Source organism: Ailuropoda melanoleuca, chromosome 13 (assembly GCF_002007445.2).
Source record: "Ailuropoda melanoleuca isolate Jingjing chromosome 13, ASM200744v2, whole genome shotgun sequence".
NCBI classification, from domain to species: domain Eukaryota; kingdom Metazoa; phylum Chordata; class Mammalia; order Carnivora; family Ursidae; genus Ailuropoda; species Ailuropoda melanoleuca.
The window spans coordinates 61,382,339-61,406,617 of NC_048230.1; the positions used below are offsets into that span (position 1 = coordinate 61,382,339).

Below are 24,279 nucleotides of genomic sequence, written 5' to 3' on the forward strand. Positions count from 1 at the left end.
CAAAAGGCCTTAAGAAATGTTTGCTCTGGGAATGACCGGATACTTGAGTTAATGAATAAACATGCCGTACTGCTGCCTACTGGTTGATAAGAAATGCTAATTAAATGCTAATTAAAGCTCAGTAAATGTTCCTTCAAAGATAGAAGGGTGTCTTTGGGAACACTCTCCGGTGCTCCAATACTTTAACGGGGACAAGCAACTCAGCTGGGAGATACACAGTATACAAAATATACTTCCATCATCAACATGGAGCCAACCATCTACTTCACACGCATTCCCATTATCCACGTTTAATAGATGTGGACCCTGAGGGGGACAGGGGTTATGCCACTTACCAAGTCCATAAAGCAGGGCTCCAGACCTGCACCTTCAAGCCCTTACCCTGTGATCCCCCCTGAAAAAGTAGAGGCCAAGTTGGTGGTGGCAACCACATGTAGGTCCAACACACCCTTTCTATGCCCTTCGATGTTCTGGGCTCTGCTCCAGGCTGGGTGAGTCAGAAGCTGAGCGGGAAGTGGGGCACTGGTGCAGAGGAGAGTTAAAGCGAGTGGCCAAGAATTGAGCTGAGGGCTGTGGGGTGCCAGCGCACAGAAACCATCCCTCACATGGGAGGGGACTCCTCCACAGATCCCCAGGAGCGAAGTGGCAGAGGACCTGGGGGTTTTCTGGGGCTTGTCATTCCCTGGAATAATATTTCCTGCACCAAAAATGAGGACAGGGTCTGATAAGTGCCTGATCAGAAAACTCTTCCTGGGAAATGGAGGAGCCCTGGGAAATGGTGGCCTGAGGAAGACAGAACCTGTGCCAGGCACCCTGACCAGGGCCCAGGGATCAGAGGCTTCCATGCTGAGAGGAACTCTGGGGAAGGCCAGCAGTGAGTGAGTGCTTCTTAAGTCTATACCCTCTTCCTGAGAAGGGGGACACCAAGGGAAGGGGGTTAAGGTTATCTGGGCTGTGGGAATCCAGGGAGGGAATTGGGCGGGCAGGCCCCCTTTATCCTTTGACTCCCAGACTGATGTAACACCCAGAGATCAGGCCCCAGGCACACAGGTGTAAGACAGGGACCTGGAACCTACAGACTAGGTTCCAAGCTCCACTCTGCCTCTTACTCTCTGGAGGAAAAAGTAAAATGGAGACTGCAGTTCCTGCCTTGGCCCCAGAGCGGTCTTGATAGACATCTGTCTCTCTTCCCCTCACCTTCAACCCTAACTGCCCCAAACTCCTCATGTGGAACAGGAAGACAGGTCTCTTAAACTAAACCAAGCTGGGGCCCGCAACACCCAGGTTGAGGGGAGAGGGGAGACACAAAAGAGTCCCCTCCCCCAGGCACCCTTCTCGGGCCGGAGAGGGTTTGGGGAGCTCCGTACTTCCCGGGATGTTTGAGAAGAAACGCCCACTGCCAAATATGAACCCAAATAGGTTTGAACTAAAAGTCCTCCAGGCTTTGGCTTCCCCCTCGCTGCGACTTGGAGAGAGAATCACTTTCCCTTCCAGGGGTCGCCTCCCTCCCCGGTAAAGGCCCTAGCAGCTGACACTGCCGTCCCACCCCCACCCCGCAATTAGGCGGGAGACAAAATGACATCATACAGGGCTTGGCCCGCCCGTACAGGAGATCCGCCCGCCCCCGCTCCGACGCCCAGCAGGCCTGGGGAGCTGAGCGAGGGGCCCCCAAGAGCCCCCCGGCTTCGCGCGCGTCCCCTGCCTCGGGAGACCCGGGACACAGCAATTCCCGGGGAAGCCCAGCCCCGCCCGGAGGGGCCACAGCAAGGGTAGGGGTGGGGTGGGGGCAGGNNCGCGGGCGGGCGGGCGTGCGCGGGGCGGCCAGAGGGTTGCGCGGGGGCGGGGCCAGCGGGGCGGCCTCGGGGGCGGGGCCTGAGGAAGGCGGGCGCCGCACGGGTCCAGAGCCCTGAAGCCCCAGGGCCAGGAGAGCCGGCGCTGAGGGCGGTGGCTTTGGGGTCTTACGGAATGGAACCGGCCGCCATTTAACTTAGGCCGGACCTAGGCCAGGTGTGGGTCCGGGGCGGTCCAGGAGTTGCCCACCCAGCAAAGACTGAGGAAAGGGAGTGAGACACAGGGATGGGAGAGTCAGGCCGAGGAAACGGCCTGTGCAGAAACCCCCCCACGCTACTCCAAGCCGCTCCTCTGTCCCTACAGCCCCCACCCTAAACTGTCCCCTCACCCTGTGGACCTGGGCTTGTGCCTTCGAACTGTCTCCCTGCTTCCTCTCCAGCCTCGAATTCGATGGCTGTCGCTGCTGGGCTCAACTCCCGGCAGCCCGAGTGAGCTTCCTAAAATGCACACCCGGTCTTTCCTCTCCAGAACATAAAACCTCTCTCCTCTCCCTCGGGGTAAAATACTCCATAATCAGGATTCTACCAGCTCCAGCACCACCCCGCTCCTAGCCTAGCTAGTTTCCTCGCCTTTGCGTGGGCGATTACCTGGCCTGGAACGCTTCCCGCCCCTCCCACCGAATTCCAATCTAGCCCTGGGCTTCCTTGCCCAGGATCTGCTCCTTGACTAGCCGTTTTCCTCTCTGAACTATGGGCAAGCTGAGGTCCAAGTGGCCCCTCAGTTCACCGCAGGGTCCCCAAGACCCAGAATTGTCCGCGTGCTTAAACTCCTAGAGTCTTAGCGAGGATTTTCCTTCTGAAGTTGCCATTTACCAAGTACCTCCCGAGAGTCTTACCATACTGGGCTCCCTTGGAGGAGTGCTGAGAGGAAGGTAAATGAACTATAGGATGGGTGCCTGGGGAAATCTGGTGGAACCCCAACCTCTTAGCCACTGCTTATATCTCAGATTCCTCTTCCTGAAATCTGAGGAAGAGGCCACCTTCCTGACCACCTGGGGACAGCCTAGCCAGCTGCTGCAAACTTCATTTACCACAGCAGAAAGAATACTGATGTCTTAAGTACCAGAAGCTTCCATATCAATAAATTCGGGTCTTCCCCCACCCACCTCCTTCATAAAGTAATTCATGCGGACATCCCATCCCCTCTTCATTACTAGAGCACGATATTTAAGAGTGCAGACTGATGCCAGACTTCCTGGGGTTATGATTCCCAGCCCCATCATTTATTAGCTGTGTGATCCTAGGTAAATTACTGAACTCCTCTATGCCTGTTTTCTCATATGTAAAAATTAGATTTATCAAAAACGTAGCTTTTATTATGTGCCAGCCACTATTCTGTAGGCTTTATAAATCATTTTAGGGATGCCTGTGTGGCTCAGTGGGTTAGACATCTGCCTTCCACTCAGGTCATGATCTCAGGGTCCTGGGACGGAGTCCCACATTGGGCTCCTTGCTCAGCGGGGAGCCTGCTTCTCCCTCTACCTGCCTGTGCTTCCCTTGCTCAGTGGGAAGTCAGTTTCTCTCTCTCCCTCTGCCACTCTCCCCAGCTCGTGCTCACACTCTCTCTCAAATAAATAAAATCTTAAAAAAAAAATTATAGACTCCAGAACTAGATAGCTCAGGCCCAGGTTTGAATCCCTGCTTTGCCATTTACCAGTAGTATGAGAGAGGGGGGGGGGGAAGGAGCTGTATCTTAGTTTCTCCATCTGCCAAAAGAGGATCATACTAACATACTAACACTACCTCAGAGTTGTTATGAGGATTAAATGAATTAAAATGATTTTTTAAAGATTTTATTTGTCAGAGAGAGAGCACAAGCAGGGTAAATGGCAGGCAGGGGGAGAAGCAGCCTCCCCACAGAGCAAGGAGCCCAACACAATCCCATCCCTGGGATCATAACCTGAGCTAAAGGCAGATGCTTAACCCACTGAGCCACCCAGGCATCCTTAGAATCTATGCTCTTGATACTACACTGGTACCTACTTTGTAGGGTGGTTGTAGGATGAAAGAAATCAATATGTGTAAACCACTAAGAATAATCCCCGGCCCATAGTAAGTACTATTTTACTTTTAGTTGTCGTTGTTATGATGATAATAAAGAATAGTTAGAACAAAGGCAGGCAGGGACAAGCGGTCCCTGTCCTAGGAGGAAACTACTCTTAAAAGGAAAAAGACCCTGTTATTCTAGACTTTACCCAGTGCCCCACCTTTAAGTTGTCCTACTGGAAGGACTTACAACTTCTATGCGACAGAAAGGAAGGGAATGGCCTTGGGTGTCCTAACCCAGGCCCAGGGAACAGCTCAACAGCCAGCGGGATATTTAAACAAAAAGCTTGATCCAGTGGTGACGTGCACGAGCATGGCATGCCTTAGGGCAATGGCGGCTACCACCTTCTTCATCCCTGAGGCTGTGAACCACCACCCTGGAAGGAGCCCTCCCTCAACCCTTTTCCACGTGAACAACTACCTGACAGGTAGATGAGTTGCATGTACAAAAACTCTCCAAAAGCTCATTAGGTAATAGGGTAAATGAGTAAACAGATCTGTAAGGGTGAAGATAAACTGCAGGGGCTGTGGGTGCCCACCCAAAAGGGTCACTGAAGGCTCTTCGGGCCTTGGTTATTTAGGAATTTGCAAGGTAGCCAATATGGGGAATAGGACTTCAGGCAGAGGAAACAACCACTGCATGGCAGGGAGTAGAAATATTAGTAAGTCCTCAGGGATTGGCCAGAGTTGCAGTCATTTTTGACTCTTCTCTCACATCACTTACCTGATCCATCTGCAAACGTATTGGCTCTACCCTCAACCTCTACCTCGAGAATACATCCAGGGGCAAGAGCATCAGGCTCCTTGCTCAGCAGGGAGACTCCTCCCTCTCCCTGCCTCTCCCCCAGCTTGTGCACGCTAACAAACAAAACGTTAAAAAAAATGTATTTAAAACCACCCAGTCCTATGGAGTCAAGAAAAATGAGTGCATATGTCCACAAAGAGATTTTTGCATAGCTTTATTTGTAATAGCCCTAAATTGGAAACAACCCAAATGTCCATCAACAGATAACTGGACAAATAATAGATATAAAATAAATATATCCATACAGTGGAATACTACCCAAGAATAAAAAGGAATTATTGATACAATAAGAATCTCAAAATAATTTTGCTCAAAGAAGCCAGAGAGTGGATACTGTATGGTATCATTTACATACAACTATAGAAATTGCATAACAGAACCAATTAAAGTGAAAATGGTTGCAGAGAAGGGATTACAAAAGGACACAAGGAATTTTGGGGGAGTTACTAGTATCTTGTATTTGTTAGATTCTAGGCGTCCCTCTTGGATCACTGGGAGAGGTGTGGGGTCACTGACCACAAAACGGGAATCAACTCTGCCTGGTCTGTGCTGATCATGCCAGTCCCTGCTGTGTCCTCATTTATGCAACTACAAGGGATGAGAATTTGGTCTCTCTTAGAAACCACCTAATCCAAATTTCCGGAGTTCCTGTAAAGGGGAGGAGACTCCGAGACGAGTGCCAGGGCCCCAAGCTGCTTTATGCACACACCATGTCCAGCCCACACTCCTGATCTCTACGCTGGGCTTTCTGGGCATCGGCTTTCGCAAACTTAGCTTTCTTTTGCAATGTGGCCACTTGTCCAGAAACCAAGCAGGGAAGGACCCGAGGGTTACGGAATTCCGGCACAAAGTCAGGGATGGAACCGCCAAGGGACGCCAAAGCCTTGTTCAGAGACGATGGAAACCACCTCCACAACCTGGCCAGGCCTCGCGGCCGCAGATAACCACCACATCACCACCCTCTTCTGTAAAGATGGAGGGAAAATCAGGCTTTGGTGTCCACTGGCAGTCTGTCAACGCCGCTGTGATCCGGGGCGAGTGACGCGACCAGTTTCCAGGAGTCCTCCTCGTAAACCGGGACGCACCAAGGCCCAGGCCGCCTGACTGCCGGGCGCGCGCTCCATCTGCGGCGGGGCGCGGAGCATCACGGGAGTCGCGCCGCCTGACGTAACCAGGGGGCGCCTGCACTCGGCGTCAGCTTGAAGACGGGCTGCTGGGTGGTGGAGCTTAGGCAACCTTGCTCCGCGCTGATTCCTCGCGCGAGGTCCCGCCAGCGCCGCGCCCTCGGGGCTGTGGTCGCTGGGAGGCTTCCCCCGACGCCTGCCGTTTTCGGATCGTGCGGAGGATAGGTGAAAGAAACGGCCAGAGGTTGAGAGGGAGCAGGGAAGATAGGTGGTCGGCCTCCGACATCATGGCAGCCATGGGAGTAGGCGTTCAGCAGTCGCCCCGGCCTAGAGCCCTGTTGACCCGCTCTGCCTCCCCACCCGGCCCTGACTCCCCGAGTAGTTCGGCAGCGCTGGACAGGCTCCTGACACTGCAGGTTTCCTTCGTGCTGCTGGTAACCATTTGCGACTCTACGAAGTTAATTTCTCTCCCCAATTAGATTGTGAGCTGTAGGAGTAGAGCGCTAGGACAAAACCGTGGTGGGCTTCACAGTAATATTTGGTATAAGCAAGATATGTTATTCTTTTTAAAGTAAACATTTCTTCCTGTCTCATGAAATCAGCGGAAGAAATTGGTAACATTGGTTGCAGAAAGGGCAACTGAATGGGTGAAGAGGGTGAAATTCTTTTCAATATCACTCAGTTCCATGCATAGGTATTACCTAATTTTAAAAATTTCATTAGGGCATACTTAACGCTCTAGAACCTTTTAGGTAACAGAGTTTAAATAAAACCTCTCATATTTGGCTTTATAAACAAAAAGTAACCTAGCAAAAGCCACACCGTAATCTATGACTCATAAGAACCACAAATTTTCCTTCTTGGTCTTGGGGAGAGGAGAGACCTTTGTTCTTAACACTTCATCGCCCCTTTCTCATTATACCTCCTCTTCCTTTTGACACTCAAACGTCTCTGATCAGAGACGTTTTTGAATTCAACAAATAAAATCTCCCAACAGTTATTTTTATGCTGTTACCTGCTCGAACTGATACCATCACTTTGTGTGTGTGTGTGTGTGTGTTTTAAGAGTGAAGTTGAAACACTTGTTCAAGTCTCTTAGTTTTCATGTTTGAATTTAAAAACACCCCTGGCTCACTACCTCACCCAGTCGATTGAACTTAATTTCACTAATAAGAGGACTAATCTGACATACACAGCATCAGCTATGAGATAGTCTTGCCAAAAATGTTTAATTCAAAGCTAGTCAAGCCTTTAAGCCTAACCTCCAATTTGCAGGAAAGGAGATAATGGGTTAATAGACACCAAGAGGAAACCATCAGAAAAATCCACAATGTGGGACACCTAATAATTTTTTTTCCTTTAATGGCACCTTTCTTAAAACAGCACCTTAGTTCATATCCCCATTACTTCCTCTTGGGGTTACATCGCACTCTCTGTAAATGGCCTTCCTTCCATAGTTCCCATCTTTATAGAACCCACTAGCTAAGCAGTTCCCATTGCATCGCATCCCTTACACACTGGCAGTAGTTCTGCAATCTTTCAGGGTTCCCCAAAGCTGGTTCCCAGTATGTCCAGTACACTGCTGTGCATTTCCACATCAGCTGCCCCATTCAAGCAGGTACAGTCTCCCATTGTCCTTGGGACAGATGATCATATTATAACCCAAATGATGATGGAATTCAATGCTTCAGGAGCTCAGAGGAGGGTGACAAAGTGTGGGTAGAGACGACAGCCTCTAAATGGTTGTGTCCTGTGGATGGCTGGGAGATGAAGGGGTGAGTGATCCATGTAAGGAAGTTATTGATCTACTATTTTATCTTTTTCATTAGGCACCTGGGGCAAACAGACCCTTGTAGGTTAAGTTTGTTTTTTATCCTTCTGAGCTAGTCCAAAAGCTGAACAGTATTCATAAGCGAAAATTATTCATGCCTTTGATAAAGGAGACTCAAATTCAGAACTACAATCCAAAGAAAAGACCTCAATGAAAGTCTGTTTCATAAATTATAAAAGTACAGATTCGGTCAGATTTAATTTCAAAAATGGAACGTATCTTACATAAGGATCTTGTTAGAAATGTTACACCTCTCTGGGCACTACAGATGTACGGACCTACAACTCATGGGGTAAAGAGTGTATAGGCAATTTTGATAAGGAGTTGCAGAAGAATTCAAAAATAGTTTACAAAGAGAATCAGGAGGCAAAGATGCTTCAAGAGGCACGGTCCTCAGAAATTGTTCTGGAATGCTGGTTCACTTGTATCAATGTCATGTTCCTGGATGAGGGAATAAGACACAGAATTTTAGTATTTCAGTATGAAATGTAAAATGTGAACTCTGGTGTTTTGCACTTTAAGATTCTGAATCATCAATTGGGACACATAGGTAATCTCTGGCTTGAAGGCTAAATCCAGCTGAAGGATCAAGTTTTCACTATCAGGACAAAGCTTCTGACTACTGCCCACCATCCACAAGGAGTGGGGAGCAAATACAGTTGAAGGCACTAATGCAAAGACCACACCAGACTTCTTACCTTGGCCTCAGGGTCCTGTCTCTGCCCTGCCAGCAATGTGAGTACCGTTGGGAACGTACCTGAGCCCCATCCCACATTTCAGTGCTCCAGCAGTTATATCAACTCCCTTCTGGATTCCCTTCTTGGCATTTATCTCAGCACTGTCATTTGCCCATACAGTATTCCTATCTCCCCCATAGCACATGGCTCAGAAAAAGACAACAAAGGGCGCATTCATCTTGTTCACTACAACAGCCCCAACATCTAGCACCATGAGTATCAGCAGAGCCAGCCCCTGCCAGTAGAGGATCTAACCTTTCCACTCAGCATCTAAAATCCTAAGCATGTACATATGTATGTATGTATGTAGAATAAATGAATGGCATACACACACACACACACACACATGAAAAATGGACTCTCTACACTGTTTAATAGCCCTTACCCCCCACATCCCCATTTACTATATCCTGAACGTCTTCCAAGTCCTTAAACATTCTTCTAAACATTTTTTTTCCTCTAAACATTTCTGATCTTATGGATGTACCCTAGGTACTTAACCAGTTCCCTACTGATGAAGATTCTTCTTCTATTAAAACAATGCTACACCGTACATCCTGGTTGGTAAATCTATACACATTCAGGATTATATTACTAAGACAAATTCAGGAGTAGAATTGCTGTGTCAAAGGTATATACATTTTGGGGGCTTTTGTACAATATTATAAGACAGATCTACAGAAAACTGGGACAAATGTATTCTCCCATCAGTAGTACATAAATGCCCATTCACCAACAGTGGTTGCACATTTAATTTAAGAAATCTCAGCAAGGGATGGACAAAATGAAGGTGAGACATAATTTTAAAGTCCTTGGTCCTCAGTCCAGAGAAAGATGATTTCTGACATAAGGTGCTGACCTTGTGGCTGGCTTCTCCATCTTTGCTCAGGTCTCTCCAACCACACTGGCATCGCTGCTATGCCTCAAACATGCCAGGCAAAGCCCAGCCTCAGGGACTTTGCACAGGTCTTCCCTCTGTCTGGGACACTTGTCTCCCAGGTACCTGCATGGCAAAATCCCTCAACACCTTCAGGTCTTTGCTCCAATGTCAACTTTGTAGTGAGACCTACCCTAACCACCCTCCCTATTTAATACTGCCACATTCAGCACACTTGATCCCTGCTCTACCTTTTTTATACCACCATCTTGTAGCAATACTATGTCATTTACTTACATGTTTAGTCTACTATATAGCTCCTCCAGCTAGAACCAAAGTTCCATAAGTGCAGGGATCCTTGTCTGTTTTTTCACCTAGTAGATACTTAATAAATCCTTGCAGAATGAATGAATGGCATAAAACACGAGAAGTCCAGTTTAGGAAATATACCAGCACTCAGAAGGGTTCCCACTTTAGTGAGCTTTCTAGGCTCTACCTGGTTCAATTTCTTGAACTCCACCACTTGGAAGAAGATGTGCTCAAGGATATGTTTGGCATCTTGTTGGTCCTTTGGTAGTTTATTGGTTACTCCAAGAATGTCACCACACTTTCTGACATAGAATTCCAGGTCTTCTTCAGTACCTAGGCACAGTCGGGGCAGTCAGATGAACCCTGATGTCCTGTCCTTCCCCAAGAACAGACTTAACTGTGGTTTACCTATCCCCTTGTCAGGTTCCTATACCTCTCAGGATCACTCACCTTTTCCTAGGGTGATGTGATCGCAGGACTTAAACAATAACAAACTAAAGAGATCTCTGATGTGCTGCTTTTATGAATTAGGACAAAAGTGTGACACTTCTAATTAGAATAAAGCTGGACTGGTTCTGGCTCTCCTACTCCCAGAGCCAGCATTCCTACATTACAAAGAACAGGAAGAACTAGTAGGAAATCAAATTACCATTCTCTGAATGCAACAAGGACCATTACGAGAAGGGCATATGGGTATATTAAGTAGCATTTATTATAGCAATATTACAGAAAAGAAAAAGAAGAAAAAATCACTTATAATTCCACCCATAATGTATCACTGTGCAGCCATCCCCAGCAGCCCGATATCAAGGATGGAGAGCCATTACAGCCCTTCTTACACTAGACTATAATTCTTTTTTTGTTTCACCTTCTCATGTGCATTTTGTAAAAAGTTATGATAGAAATGTAAGTTTTTATTAAAATATTCAAACCATACAGATGCGAAATTCTCTTGCTCATTCTCTTGCCCCACCAATACCACCTAAGATAATTACTGCCATGTACTCCTACATATTTACATATGTATAGACAACTGGGATCAAACCAAAATAGTTCTATAAGTTGCTTTCATCATTTAACAAGGTATCATGGATATCTCACGTCAAAGCTTATGCTCTATATCTTTTTTTAACAGATGTATGTATAATATTCCACTATATTTCATATTTTTTAAAACCAATTCCTCTACTGATGGGCCGTTAGACTACTGCCAATTTTTTGAATACTACAATTACTATCTCTATAGCTATATTTTCTTTGTTTCACATTTCTTTTTTTTTTTTTTTTAAGATTTTATTTATTTATTTGACAGAGATAGAGACAGCCAGTGAGAGAAGGGAACACAAGCAGGGGGAGTGGGAGAGGAAGAAGCAGGCTCCCAGCGGAGGAGCCTGATGTGGGACTCGATCCCGGAACGCCGGGATCATGCCCTGAGCCAAAGGCAGCTGCTTAACGACTGCGCCACCCAGGCGCCCCATTTTGTTTCACGTTTCTATAAGGATTTCTACAGGATAAATTGCTAGAAACAGAAATGCTGAATCAAAGCATCTGACCCTTCACAGGTCTGTTATTCCTACTGAACCAATCACTATGTCTTGCTAATTTGTGATTGCTCGGCACCTACCACAATGCGGGACACAGAAGAGAGATGCAGTGAAGGTGCTTTACATTGAACTGTTCATTTTTGCACACTCCTTCCTGGTTTTTGGGCACATATAGATGTTGCTCATATAGTTAGGATCCCTCTGACCATGCAGTTTTCTATCTTGCCTTTCTTCACTTAGGATTCTCACTTAAGTTCTATCAGTGTCACCCCCACTCCCTGGACTTTGGGAAACCTTTTTTATAATGACATGTTGTCTCATCAAATGAATCAAAGTTATCTGTATACCGTCCTTATCTCCTTGATTAGATTCCCAGGAGTGGGGTCACTGCCTCAAAATGGATGGTTAATTTTATGCCTCTGAGCACGTGTGCAGGTCCGTTTGCTCTGGAGGCAGGGCATGTTGTCAGAGTCAGGAGAACCACTCACCATGCAGTTGTGTGGCCTGGGGCCTCACCTCCTCATCCACATGTCAAGGCAGGCACACATAACTCCCTCCAGGATCCCTTCCAGTTTGAAGTCTGTATAACTCTTTTGGCCCTAAGGTTTCTTATTTAACTGCTCCTATATCCAATGACCTAGATTTGCTAAGTGGCAGCCAGGGTCAGAATCCACCCTCTGCTTACTCAGTAGGTCAGAACTAAGGACTGAGGGATTAAAGCTGAGACCTTGGCTTCTGCTTTGCACCATGTTCTAACTCATTGAACTAACTGGCCCAAGAGAAACGATCGACATCACTTATATGAAACAAATGGAAACTGTCATTTTACGCTGCCGTTCATATTTTGTTCTCCCTGAACAGACTCTTGCTCTCTCTCATGGCAAATCTCAGAAGTCCACAATTAAGTAAAACTGATAAAAGAAAACAAACAAAAATATGCCAAACTTACACTTATTGGTAATCTGAGCAAGGCGGGCCTTCTCAGAAGAGAACGTCTCATCTAAGTCAAACAGCTCCAGCGGAGGAGGTGGTAACTCCCTGAAACTGGGAGGGAAAACCTAAAAGGAAATAAGGTCTTTCAAGAAAGAATATATACAAAGCCACAACTGGCAGTGCTAAGATGGAAGGGAAAGGAGAGGCCAACTCCCAGCTCTTCCCTGGGATGAAGCACGCCCTAACCCATCAGACCGTGTCAAGGGAGACGACCAGCCCAAGGTAAACCACCAAGCAGAGCCGGCACTCAACTAGAACACCGCTAAACCGATCAAACTGACATACTAGTGCCCACGAACTTGTGCAAGGATGAAAGCTTGGGGCTGATGAGGCTTATTTATGTTCAACATTTGACCGCACAACGTGTTTCTCATTTAACCATGAGTTCATTAGGGACAGAAACTGGGGAAGCAGATGTAGGTTCAGGTAGAAAGTGCTAAACCTGGAGCCAGAATTTGCAGATATGAGCCAGTGGTGTGCTGAGAAATGTTTCACTATCAGCTTTTAGGAAAACAGAACATGGGCCTGCTCTGTAGCCTGTGTCATTTTCTGCGATGTAACTATCTCACCACAGCCAATTTCAAGCTACCAAAATGAAACCAAGTGGTTCATAACATTCCAGAGTGTGGTGGGATAGGACAGTTTTGAAGGTAAGGTGAGTTCCTGCCGGACTGGAATGTTGAAAGTAACCTATGCACTCGTGCCCCACCCCCACCTCCCCAGGGCTCTATGAATCGTGCTATGAGCCACCTGTTGCCTGGAAAGCTGCAGCACAAAGCATTTCCTCCTTTTCACCCAGGATTTCTCCTATCGTATATGCCCTCCAACTACACAAGATGGGAAATGCTTAACAGCCACAAATGTCCACACCCTTGATTTCTCAGCTGGGAGCTACAGCCAATGGAAGGCCTTACGGAATACTAATGGCCTGGTCTCTGCGTGTTCAGAGCCAGAGAAATGTGACTTCGTGAGAACTACCATACACATAGAATGTATATATATATACATGCCTGGGGGAAGGACCCATGTGATGGCCCAGTGGCAAAGTAAAGAGTAGGGTTCTGTAGCAGGATCCCCAACCACACCCACTCACCGCTGGCTGAAGGGCTGGCAGTGGCGTCTCAAACTGAGGCTGGATGAGCTGGAGAGGTTCATGTTTCACGTTTAGCTGTTCATGGGCCCTGTGTTAAGAAGAAGACAAAAAAGCAGAAATCAACGTGAGACATTGTGGCAAAGCGCATCTAATTGACCACACTGGGCTCTTCTCCATCAAATCAGGCGGTTCAACACTTTTGTAGAAAAACACACAAAATGCATTGTTTTAGGTAATGTAATGATCCTTTCATGAATCTTCTCTACTGTATCGTATGGTATTGACTGCATCGAGAACTGAAAGAGAAAGTTCTTTTCACGTTTCATGTCAGGCTTCTCCTAAACAGGCTTTTTAATTTTACCCAATGGACAGTGTGAATCTTATAACCCATTTTGTTTCCTTGTTTTTATAACCAAGAGATAGGAGTCAAATCTAAAGTCTGCTTCTGGCAACTGAACAGATCTGTACAGTATATACTTCTTTCTTTCTTTCTTTTTAATTAATTAAATTATTTATTTATTTTTAGTCATCTCGACACCCAACATGGGGCTGAAGCTCATGACCCCAAGATCAAGAGTCGCATGCTCTTCCAACTGAGCCAGCCGGGCGCCCCTATAATATACACTCCTGTGTGCTCATTCCCTCAGCAAGTATTTACTGAATATGTACCTTGTACCAGACAGTTGTATGCACCAGGAGAACAGCAACTGTGAAAACAAGAGACCAAGGCAGCCCTTTATTGTGAGGAGAGACACACAATAAACAAAACCCAAGATGCCAGGTATCAATATGTACTGAGAAGAAAAACCAGGAGAGAGGGTAGAAACAGGAAGGAGGCATGGGGTAGAGAAGCCTCTCAGAGAAGACTTGAGTGAAGGAAGGAAGCCATGCACTTCCTTTCACAAGTATCCCAGGCAGAGGCAAGAGCAAGGAAAGCAGGAATAAGGGTGCGAGAGGTTTTCACAGGACCTTGGGGCGGCTGGAGTGGCTACAGCAGGGGGAGAATGCTAGTGAGTTTAGAGTCAAGTGTGACCTTACCCCTGTGTTTCTTTTTGGTTGTGGCTTCCTCTCTGCCTCCATTCTCTCAAACGTTCCTCTTATCTTTTTGTACTGTACCTAATGTTGTAAGCTGGCTGAACTTCTCCAGGAATGAGGCAAATTAAAATACACTCACCTAATTTAAACTATATACACATTTGTGACCTTTAAAAATGAAGCTGAACAAGCAAATGCCAAAGGGTGTGGACAAAGTTCATGCCTGCTTCTATGGATGGGTGATTTCAGAAAGAAAAGAGGTCTGTGACTGCAGAAAGGCACTTAGCTGAGCTTATTGCCATTACGTCCTCCACTATTCCCAGGCATCTGGGGAGAAGCGTTCCTGGCAATGCAGAAGATCCCTATGGAGAGAACAGAGTACCTGTTGCATGCCACATATTGTGCCTGACCCTGTGCTAGGCACTTAAAACTTAGTTCACTTATGGGGCACCTGGGTGGCACAGCGGTTAAGCGTCTGCCTTCGGCTCAGGGCGTGATCCCGGCGTTATGGGATCGAGCCCCACATCAGGCTCCTCCGCTATGAGCCTGCTTCTTCCTCTCCCACTCCCCCTGCTTGTGTTCCCTCCCTCTCTCGCTGGCTGTCTCTATCTCTGTAGAATAAATAAATAAAATCTTAAAAAAAAAAAAACTTAGTTCACTAACGCTCAAAACAACCCTGGACAGTGGGTATAATCTTTTACAGAAAAGGAAGCAGATGTATAGAGATGAAATAGCTTTCCAAGGTCACATGGTTAAGAAGGGACAAAGGCAAGATTAGAACTCTCAGCTGGCCAATCCCTGCCAACGAAAGGCCCCAGGACTCAGTCTATACTGAAGGCAGAATGTCATTAGGGGCAGTATCTAAGCTAAAGGTCCCACCACTGGCACACGAAGAATCCTGCTGCCAAGCCCTGGCCTCTACCATCCCAGCCATGATTTTCTGCTTTCTGTCTCCAGATGGATCCCTGTGTGAATAATAAAACAAATCCCACTGCCTCAACCCCTTCTTGCTCAGCTCATCACCTACCCAAATCTTCCTCCTCCTATTAGCCAACAGTGAGCTCATACTTGATGCGGGTGGGGGATGGGTGGAGAAACTATCTTAAAACCAAGAAAACCTAATTCAGAAAGCTATTTCCAGGACACTCTGCCATGACCTCTGGCACTGTGTTTTTATCATTCCCTATCTCAGCCCCCAACCCATCAGCCCATGATCTCAGAAAGCAGACACTCCACGCTCTCTGTCTCTACCTCACTCCCACAGGGATCGATAAATACCAGATGGACAAATGAAATTACTTCAGAGAACATTCTACAGACAACATAAATATTTAAAGACTAATCGAATTTTTACTCAGAAAAAAAGACACTGCATTCAAAAGATGTTACTAGCAAATACAAATAGCTAGGAGCACCATATAGAATGGCCCATAACTACGTCCTCTGCTATGGTATGAACGACAAATACAATGAAAAGAGCCATCCAAGCCCCCAGATATCTACTACACTTGACTCTGCTGGCACTGAAATAACACATGATCCCAATCAACCCTGCATTCAGTGCTGAGGCTCAGTCACAACAGCCTGATCGAAACCACATCAGGAGAGAAGCAGGCCGAAACTAGAGGCAGAAGCTGGGAAGACTGTACCTGGCTAGCGGAGCAGCTGAGGGGCCTTTTCTGAGAAAAGCGCAGACAGCGGAGGAGGAGGAGCCCGGCCCATCTCCAGACCACCCCGCTTCCCTGTCCTTTTGCCTCCCTTGGCTTCCGAGGACTCTGCTGCCGTTCCACTTCCCTAGCCCTCTCGCTGCTTTTCCCCAGCTTGTCACAGGCCTGCCTCCTCTCCAGCCTCAAAAGCCAGGGCAGCTGTGAAGCCCTGTCTCTAGCCCAATCCCCACTCTGGTGCTGTCCCGGAGGGTCTCCAGCCCCTCCCCCCACTTCTCTAATCACCTTATCTAGGCCTCTTCATCATCTACACTGGTGGTTCCGCCTGCACTCTTCCCGGGACAACCTCTCAGCCACATCAGATGGAGGTAGAGCAGAACTCATTTCTCTCTCCTCTCCCCACATCCTGAGCACCAGTCAGCTGCACTGCCAGGCACCCAGATCCCCCAGGGAGAAACCCCTATCTCTGATCTCGCCATCATAGCTTTCCATGCATGGCCTGTGGCTCCTGATTCTTTCTTACCAAACATCTCTTGAAACCACAGCGACTGCTCCCACTAGTCCTGCCTCTCAACCCTCCAATCTGCTGTTAACAGTCTCCTAGCCGGTTTCTTCACTTCTACTTTTTCTGTTTCCCATTTAATTATACAAACCGCTGCAAGGCATCATTTTGTCTGGTTTCAGAAAACAGAGATTCAATCAAGTCCTTCTTCCAGAAGTCTTTACTAGCATCCCATACACAAATCCGGCCTTTGCCCCGAGCCTCAGGCTGTCTGCCTTGGCTTCTGATTTCGGTAATGCTCAAGCGTGTCTCCTCAAGTGCCAGCCGGGGAACACAGAACAGACTGCTGCAGGGCACTTCAGAGACCAAATTTTCAACTATTACTAAGTTGGCCTTGTTCGAAGTCAAGGCCACACACAGTTCAAAGGGCAATTAGGAATAAACTTCCTTACCTGGACACACGTGCATGTGTGAACATGCAGGCTTTGCCCACAGAAGCTACCTCGTTGCCCAACTCTCTCTGAACATCCCCGCCAGCCCCGGAAGCCTCTTCATGACCCTGACGGTGGAGCAGCCAGCATCGTGCCAAGCAGACACAAGGCCCCCCAAAAATGTTTGCTGAAATAATCAATGCCTACCTAAAAGGGCCCCTCTTTCATAAAGCCTTCCCTGCTCACCCCAGTCGGAGTCAAATTCTCTCTCTTCATTATATGCCCATGGCCTCCAGGTTTATATTTCACATTTGGCATTAATACAATCACCTCGCCTCGCAGCCTGTGTCCATCTCCTCCATAAAACCATTAACTTTGGACACAGTACAGGAGGAGCCCACTCAGTATTTGGGGAACTTGAACATAAATACAGCAGTAGGAAGTTAGACACTCAGACTTTGGTTTATTCAGATGTAGACCCCACGTCAGGCCAGAGATGCAGAAGAACATATGGTTTTGCTCATTTACGGAACATAAGAAATAGCAGGGAGATCGGCAGGAGAATGAAGGGGGGATGAACCACAAGACACTATGGACTCTGGGAAACAGACTGAGGGCTTCAGAGGGGAGGGGGTGGGGGGATGGGCCAGGCCGGTGACGGGTACTAAGGAGGGCACGTATTGCGTGGAGCACTGGGTGTTATACGCAAACAATGAATCATGGAACACGACATCAAAAACTAATGATGTGCTGTATGGTCACTAACATAACATAATAAAAAGTTTAAAAAACAAACAAACAAACAAAAAAAGATGCTGAAGAATGTTGGCCTCAGTCCCTGTCCCTGTCATTAGGAATGGACGACAATGATGAGCCGGCAACAGAGCAGGCAATCAAAAGAGGAAAGCCCTGGTCTGAAAGGCATTCAGGCTCCCACCTTGGGAGAATACCTGAAACTCTCTAAACTGGTTTCCTCTGCTGGAAACCCGGCAGGTGATTCAGAGGACAAATGAAGTAAGACGTGAAGTAACAATGTGGGGTGCCCGCAGGGCGCCTCGCCTACCCTACTCAGTTGACTGGGGGTTCCTGGGGCATGGGACCCTCTGTGCTGAAACCAGGGAAGTCCCAGGCAAACCCAGAACACGTTGGTCACCCTAAATGCATGATATGGACCCTAGAACACAACAGGCGACTAACAACTGCTGGCAGTTTTCTCTCCCTCGACCCCCACTGCAATTTTCCCAGCTGTCTCTGTCAGCCTCATCACAGACCTGAGAACATGTTTTTACATACCACATAGGCCATGACCCTAACTCCTGTCCCCAGGCTCATGTTTTCAAACCAAACACTCAGAATGGAGTGCAGGGCAGCTCCGAGAGCTACAGGTACTGACTTGATGACTTTGGGGAGAGAGGTGGTATCCAGCTGGTAAATGGACAGGTCGAAGAGGGTGGTAAAGTCTCTTGGGTTCTCGTCGCCCTCCTGGAGACACACTCGAAGCCGCTCTGACAGGGTGGCTGTGTCGGGCAGCATCATGTAGTCGGAAATCTGTAAGCCACAAGAGGGTTCACACAGCACAGTGGGGTAAGAATTTCATCTGTCTAAACCTGCAATATTTCTACTCTCTTATCAAGAGATTTCACTGGTCCTGGTCACTGACAGCTTAACCTTAAATAAGCCACTTCATATGGAAAAAGGAACAAAAGTCACTTGGCTAAACCCCAATGCTGGCTAAATCCAATTCTGTAATTCCTCATATGGTACTGAACACAGCTGGAGAACCTAGCACGCTGACTGGCCTCCTTTTAATTTCGTGATCACTGATCTTGAGTGGTCAGCAATCAACTGTATTTCTTTAGTTCATTCACTTCCTTTTGTCCTAAGCAATACCTTCCTTTTGTCACTTCAGCCATCTAAAACAATTTTCCCTTTCTTTATTTTTGCTGCTGACCTTATTTTCTGTTTCAGTGAGAAAACAGAAGCAATCGTAAAAGACGGTCCACAAGCTCCCACTACAGCTGCTGTCCACCCACCAGCATCTAGGCCACACACTCAGCTTCCTTTGCTGTTACACGTGTGAACCGCCTATGACCCTGGCACAGATGAACCTTGCACTCAGACACTTCTCACCTAGCCAAGGACATGCTTCCAGCACTGCTGAGAGCCCTCAGTGATGACACATGCTATGTGCTGGTAACAGTATAAGACCAGGAAAACCTAAATGTCCACCAATTGGACACCGGTTAATATGCTATAGTACAATGGAAAATACAGTTTTAAAACAAAAAAAAACAAACAAAAATCAAAAGAAAGCTCTTTATGTATAAGTAAGGAAACATGTCTTATGATATACTGCTAATTTTAAAAACTAGGTGGTGGTGAATACAGTGTATATAGTACCATTTGTGTAAAACAAGGGGGAAGAAGATACACTCACACACTTATTTACTTATATATGTATAAAATATCTCTGGAAGAACATACAAGAAAGAGCTAAGACTGTTGTCACTGGGGAGGGGAACAAAGCAGCTGGACAAAGGCAGGAGGGAAACTGTTCATTGTGCATGCTTTTAAATTCCAAACTGTGAATCTATTACCTACTCAAAAGTACATTTAACGTTAAATAAATGCATGCTGGCAACAAGAAGTTTATCCCTAATCGCCCTCTGAGGTCCCTGCAACAATGTGTTCTACACTCTCCAGGGCCAGTTAGGAGGAGACACGCCGGAGCATTACAGAAATAAGCCCAAACAGGCTCACTTTTTTCTATATTCCAAGAGTCAAAAAACTCCCCTAATCTTCAAACTTTTTTTTAGATAAGAAACAAGAAAAGAACATAAAAAAAATAACTGCTTTTCCCTGAAATATTTGTCCGTGTTAGAGGCTCCACCCCACTAACAGGATGGGGATTGAAGGATACTGGAGGTGCTGACCGTGTCAGGACACGCACCCAGATGCAGCAGGAAGATGGGTAAGGCTCGTTCGCATCTCTGCACAGAGCCCTGCTACACGGGCCTAGTCCAGGAAACCATCAAGCCCTTCAATGTCCAGACAGAAATATAAGAGGACTCCCAAGATCACTGGTTTTATGACTTCCTGGCAGATTCGGAGGTTAAAACTTGTCATGGAAATCCTCTCAGCTTTTTATTGAGCTACCATTTTATTAAGTATCTTTGAAACCAAACTGCTGTTTGGGCTTGAAACCCACTCCAACATAAGATTTGATCCAAAATCATAGGAAGTTTGGATTTTCAGAATTTCTTACACTGCAGTGTTACTGGGTCCAGAATTTTACTTTCCAAACCCCTACAACACAAAGGACACTTGCACCACGTCTCCCGTGCAGAAGATACATGAAACCACATGATTTTAGAGAAAGGCCGTGGCAACACCATCATCCTCTGGTGCCATACTGACAGACACTTCCCTTCCAAACCAGTCTGGGAATGCACAGTGAACAAGACAGCAGCAGAAAAGGCACAGGCTCTAGAATCAGCCTGAGATGGACACTAGGAATGGCTAGCCAGGTATCAATCTCGGCGGGGACCTTGAAGAACACACTTACTTCCATTTCCTCAGCTAGAAAACAGGAATGACAGAAACAGTGAGAGCAAGTCAGCCACACAGACCAGGAGCAGATGCGCCATCTCTGCTGCTTCCCAGGCCCCCACACTCTAACTAGGACTGGCAGCTGACCAAGTCACAATCCACTCAAGAGTTGGGTCTCTCGAGTTCTGAAAAGTGAATTCCTGACTGTCCTCCAATTCTTTTATTTGGGGGGCTTATATCACTTTTTGGGAGGAATTTAAGCAAAATATCCATCCATTTCATGTTTCCATATGAGGGAAGATTTTAGACACGGGTCTCTTCTGTTTCCTAACCTAAGTCAGTCTTTGGGAGGCCACACCCTCAGCTGAGGGAAGAAGCAGGCAGTAGACCACCATTTCTGACCATCTTCTCACCCACTCCCTGCTACCTACCTACAGCCAGGAAATCATTTTCCTGACACTTCAGAGTTCAAGCAACAGAGAAGCGGAGTGCCTGGGTGGCTCAATCAGTTGAGCATCTGACTCTTGATTTCAGCTCGGGTTGTGGTCTCAAGACCCATGTGGGGCTTTGCACTCAGTGGGAATCTGCCTGGGATTCTCTCTCTCCCTCTGCCCCTCCCACCTGTGCACACGCTCTCTCTAAAACGAATGAATAAATCTTTTAAAGAAAGAAAAGAGAAGCAATTATAGAACAAGCAGACTGAATCAGGAGAGCTGGGTTTGGGTCCCAACTCTGCAGTCACTTGCTATTTGGACATACTGCAATCTTTTTTTTTTTTTTTTAAAGATTTTATTTATTTATTTGACAGAGATAGAGACAGCCAGCGAGAGAGGGAACACAAGCAGGGGGAGTGGGAGAGGAAGAAGCAGGCTCATAGCGGAGGAGCCTGATGTGGGGCTCGATCCCACAACGCCGGGATCACGCCCTGAGCCGAGGGCAGATGCTTAACCGGTGTGCCACCCAGGCGCCCCTGGACATACTGTAATCTTAATTTCTCTTCCCTCACCTCTAAAATGAGAATAAGACCATCTCCTTCAAAAAAGCTTGTATTCAGAGAGGAGGGGGGTGGGGGAATGGGATAGGCTGATGATGGGTAGTAAGGAGGGCACATATTGCATGGTGCACTGGGTGTTATACACAACTAATGAATCAGCTAACTTTATGTCAGAAACCAGGGATGTACTGTATGGTGACTAACATAATAAAAAAACATTAAAATTAAAAAAAATTTTTTAAAAAGGCTGTTGTAAAGATTACATAAGATGATTTATGTGAAGGTATATGATACATGGTGCCTATATATAATAAATACAAGAGTTTTAAAAAGTCTGATAGCTATACCACTTCCTACACCTTTTAATTTAATAAGTAAGTATATATCTATTAATTGAGGCCTCACAATCATCCTGTGAGACAGAGAGCACAGGTACTGGTATCCCCACTTCACAGATGAGAAAACCAGGATGATAAAAGGTCAGAAATAGGCTGCCTAACTGGAGGAGATAATGCTAAGTGAAATAAGTCAAGCAGAGAAAGACAATTATCATATGATTTCTCTCATCTATGGAATATAAGAACTAGGATGATCGGTAGGGGAAGAAAGGGATAAAGAAAGGGGGGGTAATTAGAAGGGGGAATGAAACATGAGAGACTATGGACTATGAGAAACAAACTGGGGGCCTCAGAGGGGAGGGGGGTGGGGGATTGGGACAGACTGGTGATGGGTAGTAAGGAGGGCACGTATTGCATGATGCCCTGGGTGTTATACGCAACTAATGAAGCATCGAACTTTACATCGGAAACTGGGGATATACTGTATGGTGACTAACATAATATAATAAAAAATCATTAAAAAAAAAAAAAAAGAAATAGGCTGCCTAATAGGGTCCAAGGGCCAGAGTGGAGCAAGACCTGGAAGGCAGGTTACAGGCCCCATTCCCACGCTGGTCTCACTCTCCATCGTCTGATAAATAGTACCCTAATGCCTTTAGGACGGTTGTTCCTAAAGACACCAAAATTATAGTTTAAAACTCAAATTCTGATGATCTTTGTTTATTCACAAATAATTATTTTTATATCCTTCATATTTATTTTTCTTCTTTTTTTTGAGATTTTATTTATTTATTTGACAGAGAGAGAGAGAGAGAGCACAAGCAGGGGGAGCTGCAGGCAGAGGGAGAGGGAGAAGCAGGCTCCCCGCTAAGCAGGGAGCCTGATGCGGGGCTCGATCCCAGGACTCTAGGATCATGACCTGAGCCAAAATCAGAGGCTTAGCCCACTGAGCCACCCAGGCGTCCCTATCCTTCATATTTCTGAAAGAAGTATTTCTCAATAGATAACAATTTTGAAAGTTTGGTGAGGGAGCATATACACAGAGAGAGGTTCTCATCCCAATTCATTCTATAATTTCTTGATTTATTATTTTTTATAACGTGGCCTTCATCACCCCCAAAAGCATCACTTCTTTCCATCTCTCTTATTCCTTTGATACTGTTGGAAGCGGTGCTGAGAGGCTGGACCCATTTTTTTCAACCTTGAACTTTTTAATGATTCACAGGCCCTACCTCTGGATCCTCGGCATCAATCTGGTTTAGGTGGATGTCTCCCGTTGTGAGCCACTGGAAAACAACATCCTGGATTTAAGAATAAACACAGAATTAGACACTTGGTTATTTGAGAAAACCCAAGGCAGGACTAGAGATTTAAATCAATCAAGAAAAAATGATAAAGGGAAAGAGACTACAGTGCTTCAAAAAAGAGTAGCCACCCTTCTCTTGGTGAAATCATATGAAAACGTCAAAGTTTTCCTAACCCTAAGCCACTTCTACTATTGGAAATTGAGCGTTTATCTTAGGGCACTTTCACTTTTAACCACAGGCCAAAATGTATTAAAACTTCCTCATGATCCCGAAACAACCCATTTAAATGTGCTGATGACGGTCTGAACTTAAAGAGTAGACTTATAGATGCCCCTGGAATGTGTCTAGAGACACCAGAATTTCATGTGGATTCTGCCGAAACAAGATCTTAATCAGTCTCTCAATACAATAACAGTCCTTAAGGCTGAAGGAATTGTTTCATTAATGAAAAAGTTCAGTGGGACCTTCTTCCTCTGGCAACTGAGTCACCAGAATCACACCAATGTCCAGCTGGCACACACCATGTGTCACCCTTCACAAGACAGGTTTCCTCCCCACTATGCTGACAAGCAACTGCAGTGCCTTCACCTCATTCCCCACATCGACCAGTGCCCAGGCAGTCCTGTCATAACCCCTCCCGACACCATGTGCCGGCTGGCCGCTCTCCTCATTCCCACCTTCACTACCTTCACTCAGGTCATCATCCCCTCTCGGCTCGCTGACTCTGCCAATCTCCTAACTGGCTCCAGGTTGCCTCCTCCCTCTCACCTTCCACGTGCCTGACAGAGGAGTCTTTCTGAAACACAGATCTGACTATGCCCAAGGCTGCTGGACACTCTACAAGGGCTCTCCATAGTTTCCTGCAGAAAGTTCAAGTTCCTGGGCTTTACACGTGAGGCCCTGGTTGAGCCTGCTCCTGGCTTCCACCCCAACCTGGCATGCTTAAAAACATTCACCACATCCTTCTAAATTTACGTCTCTGTCTCTCACGCTCTCTCTCAATGTACTATAGATGTCTTAAAAGCAGGGACTGTACCTGACGCAACCTTGTATTCTTAGTGCCAGGCATTTAATGGGTTCTGAAGAGTTAGTTTTATTTTTTACTTTTTTATTTTTTTAAAGTTTGTTTTTTTTAGTAATCTCTACACCCAATGTGGGGCTCGAACTCACGACCCAAGATCAAGAGTCACACGCTCTTCTGACTGAACCAGCCAGGTGTCCCTGAAGATCTGGTTTTAAATGAATAGATG

At 46.4% G+C, this 24,279-nt stretch overlaps 1 protein-coding gene across 4 annotated transcripts in view; it reads right to left on the minus strand.

Moving 5' to 3' along the window:
• Nucleotides 1–7,173: 7,173 nt before the first annotated feature.
• Nucleotides 7,174–24,279, minus strand: part of IFT52 (intraflagellar transport 52) — a 36,331-nt gene continuing 19,225 nt past the window's right edge. For 3 of the 4 annotated variants that reach the window (XM_019797652.2, XM_002917386.4, XM_034640147.1), the window contains 6 exons: nt 22,955–23,023; nt 18,235–18,389; nt 13,210–13,297; nt 12,073–12,181; nt 9,767–9,912; nt 7,174–8,097 (listed from right to left, as the gene is read on the minus strand). In XM_019797652.2, the coding sequence (XP_019653211.1) occupies nt 8,050–8,097; nt 9,767–9,912; nt 12,073–12,181; nt 13,210–13,297; nt 18,235–18,389; nt 22,955–23,023 (615 nt within the window). In that variant the 3' untranslated portion in view covers nt 7,174–8,049. The remainder of the gene's footprint in view (nt 8,098–9,766; nt 9,913–12,072; nt 12,182–13,209; nt 13,298–18,234; nt 18,390–22,954; nt 23,024–24,279) is intronic. The other variant, XM_011222529.3, reaches the window with a different exon arrangement.